Source organism: Oncorhynchus masou, chromosome 18, assembly GCF_036934945.1.
Source record: "Oncorhynchus masou masou isolate Uvic2021 chromosome 18, UVic_Omas_1.1, whole genome shotgun sequence".
Classification (NCBI taxonomy): domain Eukaryota; kingdom Metazoa; phylum Chordata; class Actinopteri; order Salmoniformes; family Salmonidae; genus Oncorhynchus; species Oncorhynchus masou.
The window spans coordinates 34,544,023-34,556,228 of NC_088229.1; the positions used below are offsets into that span (position 1 = coordinate 34,544,023).

General features: G+C 39.9%; 1 protein-coding gene across 1 annotated transcript in view; it reads right to left on the minus strand.

Moving 5' to 3' along the window:
* LOC135504464 (N-terminal EF-hand calcium-binding protein 1-like) overlaps nucleotides 1-12,206 on the minus strand; it is a 38,401-nt gene that overhangs the window by 17,160 nt on the left and 9,035 nt on the right. The window contains exon 3 of the mRNA XM_064923083.1: nucleotides 943-1,051. Coding sequence (XP_064779155.1) covers nucleotides 943-1,051 — 109 coding nt within the window. The remainder of the gene's footprint in view (nucleotides 1-942; nucleotides 1,052-12,206) is intronic.

The following is a 12,206-nucleotide window of genomic DNA, read 5'->3' on the forward strand; positions in this document are numbered from 1 at the left end:
ATTTCCATGAGAAAAGCCGCTATTGTTATCCTGTGATACATTCCCTAGAGATACAAAGGAGCAAAAAGAAAGAAAACAAAGGATTGTGTAAAAGTCTTACATAGTATGTGTATCTTCTTTTATAATGCACACATTGTCTTCAAAGAAAGCCTTATACCTCTACTTTTCCTGACCAACGGTATCAATTATGAGGACATCGTTTGACTACATTGTCTTTCATTTTTTCCCTCTGTCTTTATATTCTATTGTGTATAAACATGCTGGGGTACAGGTGTACATTTCAGGACACCCTCAGCTTCAAGCTTCACTCCTCACCCCTCCTGGAGCCTTCAATAGACTACTAAAAATACCCACTGGCTAAAAACGGGTTAAATCAACATTGTTTCCACGTCATTTTAACAAAATAATTAAATGTGGCGACATTGAATCAACGTGGAAAACTGATTGGATTTGCAAAAAGTCCTCAACTTTGAACCTAAATCCAATGACAGGTTGACATTTTTTGTGCCCAGTGGGTACAGATTCTAAGCTCCCTTGATGAAATATTGACACATCCTCATTGAAGTGTAAACGTCCCGCCTGTGTGGCAGTTACGTCCCGCCTGTGTGGCAGTTACGTCCCGCCCGTGTGGCAGTTACGTCCCGCCCGTGTGGCAGTTACGTCCCGCCCGTGTGGCAGTTACGTCCCGCCTGTGTGGCAGTTACGTCCCGCCCGTGTGGCAGTTACGTCCCGCCCGTGTGGCAGTTACGTCCCGCCCGTGTGGCAGTTACGTCCCGCCCGTGTGGCAGTTACGTCCCGCCTGTGTGGCAGTTACGTCCCGCCTGTGTGGCAGTTATGTCCCGCCTGTGTGGCAGTTACGTCCCGCCTGTGTGGCAGTTACGTCCCGACGCCTGTGTGGCAGTGACTGAATAGGATTCCCAGAGGCAAATAAGACGCACTCACTCAGTCTGCTGCCTGTCAATTGAGTAGAACAGCTCCTGCATCTGCTCTGGGGTGAGGATACCGTCGGCAAAGTACGACTGGAACTCCTCCAGGGATAGCTTGCCATCGTCTGAGAGAGGGAAACCAGGGACATGTTAACTACCTACTGAAACAGAGAAGACAATAAAGGAGTATTCATGACTCAGTTTGTTCAAGACTCAAGTTACTAGAACTAAATAACTGTGTTGGGTTCTGAGAATAGGAAATACACTTATTCATGTTGTATTGATCCTCTGGGAAAATAAACTTGGTTAAGCTTTCATAGTGTCCGTAGAGTTTATTTTCTCTGAGAATTAGTACCTAACACTGTCTCAGTGAGTCGAGTGCACTATATAAATTAAGTACAGGAATATCTTTCTTCACGCCTGGCTTTCTCAATTAAGGCTTTCTCAATTAAGTGATAATGCCCAAGAAGCTGGTGTTTGGAGGATATATTTGCATGGGTATTTGTCTCGGGCCAACAAATTGTACCAATATATCCGACAAACACCAGCTTTGAGGGGATTATCACTTAATTGAGATAATGCCAGGCGTGAATAAAGAGCATTATCACTTTTATACAATGGGTTATGAACATATTCAAATAATGATAAAAACTTTATTTTGATGAAATTATTCATGCTATTTCAACCTTCCTCGAGATATAGTCCCGACACAAATCTAGGGTTGCTACCCAAGCCAGCTGGTCGTTACGTATTTTTATTCTAAATCTATGGACACGACCCAGTTCTACATTCTAAGTGTTCCATTGCCATGATGGCTGGCAACGTTATTATACCTTGCTTGCTAGCTAGCCAACTTTGACTAATACAGTCATGTCAAACAGTGAAGCCAGAATAACAGCAAAGTAGCTGCATTTGCATTTGTTTAAGCTGTTTTCTTGTGATTTTTTTTTAGGATACATCCATAAAAATGAGCTAATGAGCGAATTTCGCCTGGCATAGAAGATTTGTTTTCTCGCCAAGCAACTGTTCAGAGAGCCAACTACACAGCTAACACAATCACTTCAAACTGAAGCTGGAATGACAGCAAACTTGCTGCATTTCGTTTTTTTATATTGACATTTCTTTGTAAATGTTAAGGGAATTTTTATCAATGATGACTAATTATGTATACATTTCAATCAGGACTGACTAATCCGAATACTATTATGTTACTGTACATGTACTAATCAGAATACTAAATGTTACTGTATATGTATGAGTTTTCATTCTTGATCCCAGTACTGAAAATAATGTGTGTGTGTGAACGTGGACAAAAGTTAGAACAATGACTGTCTGTTCCTTGGTACAAATGAATCAGACTGGCTAGAGTGCTTATCTACACAAGAAAACATTGACTCGCAAATTATATTAAATTGGTAGGGAGACGGATGTGGGAAGGCTGGAGAGACAGCCTTTGTACTGGAACGGATATGGCACGGATTGGGGCTGGAACTAAGGATGTCATTTTCAGTTTATAACCTGTGGTAACCTGTATTGTGGCAGTACTCTCTTGATTAAAGGCTGATACTTGACTTTTAAGACCGGGCTCTGTCCATTCCTATAAAATAAGGGTCTTACAAATTCTTATGAATTGACAGTGTTTAATTTTAATTGGGAATTAAAACAGAGGAATTAAATTCCTTCAACAGTAAATCAATACAAATTATGCTGATTCATGAGTTCATTACCATAAGACAATATTGAATATTTCAATATTGAAACAATGTTGCAAATGTCGGAGAGACAGACAGCAAGGTTTGTACAAATCTCCACTCTTGAAAACGAAATGTTAGTCTAAAAGAAATGGGAGATAATGTCTAGATGCTTTTTACAGTGTATATCTATATAGTATATCAATTGCCTGTCTGAGCTGATGAGACAGCGGGATGGAACAGAGTAAATAGGCATTTCAACGTCTTAGATTTAGCCGGGGGTAACGTGTGGAATAGACATCGTCTGAAATGCGGTTTTAACCAATCAGCATCCAGGATTAGACCCACCCGTTGTATAAATTCCAATTATTTCACATAACTCCCTATGCTGAAACAAAATATTCAGAAGACAAAGCCACTGTTGTCAATGGCAACCCTTTCTCAAGGCAATATTTGATTCGAAGAGTTTTTCCTCTTGAAACTGAAGTATGCAGAATTCAGATTCTTTGTCTTCCCCTTTTTTACTTTACAGTACATCAGTGTCTCTCATCTTCTCCAATGATATGGAAGGAATAACTTGATCATCAATTTAATTATGATTTACATTTGACAATCCCTTTGATTCTTTTCATCTTCTAATATTTCAACATTCTCTTAAAGTGTAAAGACCGACGCTGGGGTCGAGAAGCAGGTACGGGGAGTTGACATTTAATGAGGAACAGACAAAGAGCAAGACAGGAGCAGCGTCAGCACACAACGACAAACGACAATCAATGCAGCAACGGGGAACAGAGATGAGAAACTAACAAATATAGGGGAGGTAATTAACAAGTGAGTCCAATAATACGCTGATACGCGTGACGGGGGAAGACAGGTGTGCGTATTGATGGTGGCTGGAGTGCAGAGTGGCTGGAGTGCGTAATGCTGGGGAGCCTGGCACTTTCGAGTGCCAAGGAGGGGAAGCGGGAACAGGCTTCTGCCCATCAACTCATGTGATGGACAACATACACCTGGTATGCAAATACATCCACAGGCACATTTGTCTGTAAAACAAAGTTAAGTACAGTGTATTCCTATGGTAAGTCATGCTGGTGGCTCTGCAGAGAGCCTGTGGAGGCCCTGGGGGACAGGCAGGCAGAGTGTGGGGTGATTAGAGTGGTCTGGGCTCACTGACAGTGACTGTGGATTAATGAGATCTATCCCAGCTCTGCTCCACAAACCCCGACTACCACTAGAGACTGAGCTATGAGAGAGATAGAGATCCACCAGTCAACAGAAATCAGACAGCTTGGTCTACAGTAAATAATTACATATGTGAGGAAATTTGCCATCATTCTGGCCTAATTCCATGTCATGAATTTAATTCATGAGGGCAAGTCATTTTAAGCAACCATAATGTCATCCAAGTGGGCTTCATTTATGAAATTACATTGATAATCTTAATTTCTTATGCACGACAACATTTGAAAATGCTGCTTTTAGAGCATATGAGGATGAAAGATATTTTAGCTCTGGGAGAGGAAAAGGTTTGACACAACTCGTACTAGAATTTTGAATCTGGCCAGTTTGACCTCAAATTGTAAGAATAAAGTCACTGACAAATAAAGGACCAAAGCAATTTCTTCAAACTTCCTTAGTATTCCAAACGCAACGCCTGCTCTATTTCATTCATAGATGTACAGTAACTGCTTAGGGAGAATGCTAAATGTTCTGTTTTCAGGTTCTTCCCGTGTACAGGTTTCACTACTATATGCTTCAATCTCTTTGTTCTAGTTTCACACCCAATTACATACCTAAATGTGTAATCAGTCAACATAATCCAAATTGCACAATATCCAAGCATGTTACCAATAGTGATGGGCTATACTGCTAGCATGATTAGGTGACGACTACTGTTATTTCTCCCTCAAATCAAGTCAGCCAAGCTACACTGCACATTTTAGGTTTACTGTCACATCACCAAGGGTAGTGAAGAAGAAAAAAACTATTCAGTGCTTGGAAGTGGAAGTAAAAGGTGTTTGTACTCTCTTTAAATATACAGTGCCTTGAGAAAGTATTCGGCCCCCTTGAACTTTGCGACCTTTTGCCACATTTCAGGCTTCAAACATAAAGATATAAAACTGTATTTTTTTGTGAAGAATCAACAACAAGTGGGACACAATCACGACGTGGAACGACATTTATTGGATATTTCAAACTTTTTTAACAAATCAAAAACTGAAAAATTGGGGTGCAAAATTATTCAGCCCCCTTAAGTTAATACTTTGTAGCGCCACCTGTTGCTGCGATTACAGCTGTAAGTCGCTTGGGGTATGTCTCTATCAGTTTTGCACATCGAGAGACTGACATTTTTTCCCATTCCTCCTTGCAAAACAGTTTGAGCTCAGTGAGGTTGAATGGAGAGCATTTGTGAACAGCAGTTTTCAGTTCTTTCCACAGATTCTCGATTGGATTCAGGTCTGGACTTTGACTTGGCCATTCTAACACCTGGATATGTTTATTTTTGAACCATTCCATTGTAGATTTTGCTTTATGTTTTGGATCATTGTCTTGTTGGAAGATAAATCTCCGTCCCAGTCTCACGTCTTTTGCAGACTCCATGTCAGAAAGTGAATTGTGACTATTATTGATAATAATAATAATATTATTATCCTTTTCATTATACATATAATTTCAAAGATAACAACAACAACAAAAACTAAACAAAAACAATTCTTGGGCTGTCCAGGTTACATCCAACTCTGGTGGGCTGTACAAAGGTCTAGCCTGGCTACAACAGTCTCCTGAAAGTCAATGAAGAAGAGCCTTCACTTTCCATCCTAAGCCCCCCCCCGCCACGCCATTCTCAGCTCCTCTGATGCCCAGGCTTGAGTAGGGGGGAATCAGTGGTCGCATCTAGCTGTAAAATCATCAGGCCACCCCTTGTCATTCCCAGCTTCTCTGCCGACTTCATGGGTAGATACACCTCAAACAACATGTAGCACCCAAATGGTTGAAGCCTGTGCCCATTTGATTTTGCTAGGGGGTACACATCAATAGTTGGGATAGTCCTTCCTGGAGTGAGCGATGCACTCAAAATTACAACAATCCTCTGTGTTCTCCAAGCATGTGCCATCTCCAGTTTCAAATAAAAACCAACGCTAGCTAGAATTGTCAATATTGTACTGTATTCAATATACCGTTGAATCAATATATAAATAATCAATCATTACTAAGCTAACAAAATAAAGTATATTCAATATTTTTTTTATAAAAAAACACAGTAAAACAGTCAAATATTTACACATTTACAGGACCTCTCTGCCTAGCTGGCCTCACGGCACCATGGCAACCTATAATAGTAAGGAATAAATGAATTACATTTACTTTCCTTCAAAACATTTTGTGGCTGAAAAGTTTATATTAAACCACTGCTGGTAAGAGTTCCTGGAGAGCTATCCTCCTGAAGGTTTTCACTCCAACCCCAGTTGCAATTTACCTGATTCAGCTTATTAACCAGCTAACTATTAGAAGCAGGTGTGCTAGATTAGGGTTGGAGTGAAAACCTACAGGAAGGTAGCTCTACAGGAACAGGGTTGGAAAGCCCTGGCATAAATCAAAGCAATCCTCACTACAACACTGTGTCTCTAACCAAATCCTACTAGAAACATATTTCTTAGAGGGTCTGCTAAAGTAAGGCAGACGAAAACAGATTCTCAGAGTCTGGACCAAAGCAGCACATTTAATAATTCATAAGCCCCATCACCAGCCTAGTTTTAAGGGGACACTGGATATATGAGTATCATAGCCAGAAAGCTTAAAGCATCTCATGTCCCAGTATACTCAAACGGTCAACTGGAATTGGTGGCATTGGCAACTCAATTGTCCTTCCTTCACCAATTGATCAGCGACCATCATGAAAAAGCTGCACTAATCCATCCTTATTAGTTAATTAACAATGTCTCCAATAAGAATCCATTATAAAGATGAGTCATATTTACATGAAGAGGTCCTATAGGCTAGTCATTTTCCATAGTTTCAATGTACAGTAGAAATGTTGGTTCCATAAAATACTCACAACCCTTTAAAATGATGCATGTATTGTAATCTATGAAGAAAGACAAGCATGTGTAGTTCATCTTGAAATTTATTGGAAAATAGAAATCGGAGGTGTAATCTACAGAGTAATAACTACTAACATGCCATTATAGTTTTTTTAATACAGTGAATGCATTTGTGATAAACAATAAAACCAAAATCACTGATCACTTGCCTTAAGTTTGAACTTTCAATTTTGGTCACAAGCTATCTAGTCACCAACGGTTAAACTGCTGAATGACTCATTGAGTCTCCTCCAATAGAAAATTATACATTTTAGGTAGCTTGGCCACTGTGAGTTGTGTGAGCAACCCATACTAGATTGTCACATCTTTCTCAGAGACCACTGATACAGGGAAGTTTCCCAACTCTGTGGAGGTAGAGGAGGGGCTGCACAATGCCAAAAATCATAGTGATGGAGTCAGAAATAGTGAATGAAAAATGTCGCACAGCCTCATCGAGGACATCGTACAAAGTCATAATTACCATCTCAGGGAGGTAATTCACCATCATAGCCACCAGGATAATCCAAATGATCTTAAATGCCCTTATCTTCATGCTGTTTGTCCTCTCCCTCTCTCTGTCCCTGTCTCCCAGCCTAGTCTGTTTCAGAGCCCTGACAACTGACAGGCAGCAGAATGATACCACAAACATCAGGATGAGGTCCTGAACCAAGATAGCATAGTTGAATAGGCTTATGAGTAAAGACAATTTAAGCAGAACCATACAGAACAAAGAGTACCCAAGCACAATCAGCCAGGCAACACCACAACACCCCACCCTGTATCTGAGGGGTTTGTATTTCAGGAAGAAAACAGGTCGGACCACAGCCAGGTAGCGTTCCACACAGATGCAGCATTGAAACAGAGGTCGGCCAGTGTGCAATAAACCAATTGAAAATGCCTCAATATATGTAACTGCAGTTGTTTGGATGAGCTTGCAGAGAAATCTGACAAGAGAAAACAGGCAGTAGAGGATTTCAGACACAGTCAGGTTGAGAGTGAAGAACTGTGAGGCCATCGTTCCTCCCGCTCCGGTCACTATTAGCCACAGGACACACACATTGGTGGGGAGACCCAGGATGATGTTGATTGCACAGGTGGCAGAGGAGATGTGTTCTAAACGATCAGCTACTGAAGAGCTGTTTGTCTTTGAGATATTCATGTCTTCCCCTTCTGTACTGGTGTGTGAGCGTCGATATTCTTCAACGATAAAGAGTTGTCATTCTGATTATTTCCTGTTGCAACAGCACAGTAAATCAGACAATCAAATTAACCAGGGTTCAATTCCATTTTAAGTCAGTCAATTCAAGACATGCATCAATATTGGCACAACATGATATGTGTTACTGTCACTCAATAACTACATTTACATGCACACAACTATTGTGAATACTCAAATGAATGTAACAGTTTGATTAAAATGTTTACATGCTTTTGCAAGAAGAACGATCTCCTTAATAATCCTGTTTGCATGAACACATCTGATAATCAGGCTACCTGATGGGACTGAAAAATACAGAAAATCATCAAAATAAACGTTCTATCACAGCGACCGTTTACAATTTGTTGCTGCTAACTATAGCTAGTGGCTAGGTGACTAACACTAATGTTAGCTAGGTGGCAAATGCTAACGTTAGCTAGGATGCTAATGTTAGCTAGGCTAGGGGTTAAGGTTAGGAGTTAGGTGAAAGGGTTAAGGTTAGAGTTAGGGTTAACTAACATGTTAAGTACTTGTAAAGTAGCTAAAAAGTTGTAATTAGTTGCAAGGTTGACTAATTAGCTAAAATTGTCCATGATGACATTCAAACACACAACCTTTGGGATGCCGATTAAGATAATCAAAATAAGGCGTTTACATGACTAATGCCATGACTAATGCCATACTCAGCCTATTCTTGCCATAATCAGTTTAATATCAAATTATTAGTGCACATCTATTGAAATGAATCAATTCAACAAATATTGCACTGTTTCTCATTGTTTCTTACATAAAAAAACTAAGTCAGAGCCAAAATGAACAAACCTGAATGGATGAAGTTCTCTTCTTGTCTGGAAAGAGGCTTGAGTACAGACAACACACCCTCACCCACACACTGACTTATACCCACAACCATGCCCTCACCCACACACCTGTAAATTGATACTGCCCATCAACTCATGTGATGGACAACATACACCTGGTATGCAAATACATCCATTGGCTATGACAACACTTAGTGACATTAAGTATGATTCAAGAGAATATGCCGTGCCGTGTGGAATGTGTTATGAATACTGGGCCCCGACCAGAGTTTCTGCCTGTCCAGGTCATATGAAGTTAATCCTTTAAAACATTTTATGTAGCAACATATAATTTGAAAGATATCTTCCAACCAAAATACAACCTTAGTTGATTTCTCCACTTACCATGGCTGTAGTCAAATCCCCAATACTTTTTTTGAATACATTTTTATTTCAAACATAAATAATATTTGATAGTCATTTTGTGTGTTGTCAGTATCACCATAGAGTCCCATTCATCCTGAAAACACCTTTAAAAAAACACAGCAATACAACTAATCACTCTCAGATTTTAAGGTTTTCAAGTGTTTTTCTATGTACTGAGATAGAAAGGCATGAGTGAGAGGGGTAGACATAGATATGAAGTCGCAGGCAGTGGTTGAACCCATACCATAAGGGGCAATGTGTGGTCCAGAGGCAGCAGCACTACACTAGACCAGATTCCGACAGAGAATTTAATGTTTTGATGTATCATAAAACAATTAAAAGTGGATTAAACAGCAATAAAGTCAAATACCTAGTAAGCAAAAATACATATCCATACACTGTCTTAGGGATTTGACCACAGCCAAGTACAATAAGTGAACAAATGTATGTAAGTTTGTATTTACGGGCATTGTCATTTCATTAGACATCTATTTTTATGCTCATAAGTGGAATTTTCATGCAAATATGCACAAGTATTTCAAGTTAGGATTTGTCCATAGCTAAGTCTCTCTCTTTGTCCTCAGACTCGATAATATGTGTCTCAAATGGCAAGTCCCTACATAGTGCACTAGTTTTGACCAAAATAACTGCACTATATATAGGGACTACGGTGCCATTTGGGTCAGAACCTAGGAAACATGCCAGAGTTATGGCCTCCATTGGCCCTCAGTTGACCCTCAGAAAATCATGTCTAAGGCACTTAAGGCATTTCGTTAAAGACCTTAATTTGATGAGCAGATCACTTTAACTGTTCACTTTATCATAGCCCAATTTACCTATCCTGAAAAAGTGGACCTCATCCTGTTTAAACACATTATGATATTGCATTGGATCAAACCGAGAAAATGGCGGATCGTTGAGCTCCTTAAGAAAGTCCATTATTCATTACAATAGCAAAGGGAGAAGGACTTGCTATGGCAAGTAGCCAGCTCTCATAATGTGGTAAATCTGCAGTGCTCACGGCGTATCATGGCGGCCCACTTAGTGTTGCTCAGAAGCATACATTTTCCTCCAGGGTGCGCGGCTCAGCGAGTTAGATGAAAACCATGGAAGGCTTTTTTTTACTGCAAATTGAAGATAACTAGTGCAAAACACACACACACACTCAAGTTCTGTTTTCACAGCAAAGTGAAAAAAGCAACTCTTTTATGTTTTTTCGGGAGGATAAAAATCCAGGTTGTTAAGGAACTAGACAGCATCCGACATGTTAATGTTAAATGCTAGGCTCATTATTGTTATTATTATTATTTAGTTCACCACTTGCTACAAGATGCTGCTCTTCTGTTATCCTACAGAGCCAAAGAGTCACTCTCTGGCAGAGACGGGTCAAATCTATAATAATGAAAGAGTCCGTCTTTTCTCCTGGACGTCAGTATTGTACATTCTCTGCATCTCCTATACACAACAGCCCAGCTCACTGACCAGCAAAAGGGCATATTTTAGGGCTGCATGTCTTGAATGACATGATCGACCAATGGGTTTGTTTCTGTGATTCCTCGCATCCTATTTGCCTCCTTCTGTCCATATTGGAGGAGAAGATCCAAGGTCCCTCGGCCCCAAATGCTGTAATGCATTTTGAGAAGGAGGCGAGGAGAGCCGTTGCGAGGAATCCAGGAGTGTCCTTGGATGACCTTTGCTCAAGGGAGTATGTATTGCATCATTAACACTCTGTTATATAACAACGCTCTCCAGCTAAAGCTGTCCTGCGTTCATACATGCATTAATCACCATCCTTATTACATTTCACATCCCATTACGCTCTAATGCAAGGCATGAATAAAACGTGAGAAGGAAACACAAATGCCTATTTGTCACTGTAATTTCCCAAAGCCAAACGTTTCAATGTGTTTTTTCCCTGTGGAGTTTAGGGACGGCACTCACTTAAAGACTTTATATTTGAATCACAAATAAATCAAGTTAAAACAAATCTAAAACCAGAGAAACCATTTTGTTTAAAGGTGTTGGAACATGGATGCTATAGTCTAGTATGCTATTGGTTTGTGCTGCATTTCACTCAATAACATTTTCAGGTCTATTTTTGGTGTTTTTCCAACCATGTTTCTTTCTTCCATGTTTGCACAAGATATGACAAAGCAAGAGCAAATGATCTGTCTGGGGTTTTCTGAACAGGTAAAATCTCAAACAATACAGTCCAAAAAACACTGACAATTTATACAACAGACTACATGCCTGACTTGAGCATTGCATGGTGGATAGGCTCAGTCAAGGGGATCCACCGAATCTCTGAATCTCCACAAGGCCTGCCCTGTCAATCCTCATGTTTCATATATAAAACCGACTGCCCCTTTGCCATCGCTGCAAGATTTTGCTCCCAAGTCTGAGAAAGATATCAGCAAAGTAGATAGATAAGGCTCTGCTGCTTTTGTATCTGATGAACAATAATGAACATTACCTGATGAACATTACCCTAGGCTTTAGATTTTAATCTAACCAGTCTCTCAAAATGAAGTTATCACAGTCCCTCATTTTCTGTGCCTACAATAAATAAAATTGCTCCTTTAAGATCGAGAGCCCAAAACAATGAAGGATGTTTTTAATGATTGGTAATATCAAAAAGAGCGTTAGACTACAGTCACCAGACTGGTCTCAAAGATTAGATGTAACATACTGTAGTAACCGTAAACCTGGGACAATCAAATTAGTATGATATGTTACATTTGGTATGGTTACATAAGAGAAGGTTACTTAAGGAAAAAACTAAAGGATGGTGCTACTTTGCAACTACTTAGCTAACTCTTCCCCTAACCTTAATTTAACCTAACTCCTAACCCGAACCTTCACCCTAACCTTAACCCTTTAACCTAACCCTAACCCTAACCTTAACCCTGGCCTAAACTGTAACCCTCACCTTAACCCATAAACACTAGCCTAGCTACCGTTGGACACCAAGCTAACGCTAGCCACAAGAAATTGGAATTCGTAACATATCATACGAAATGGATGATGGACATCAACAAATTAATACATACATATGAAACGTAACATATCATACTAAATGGAGA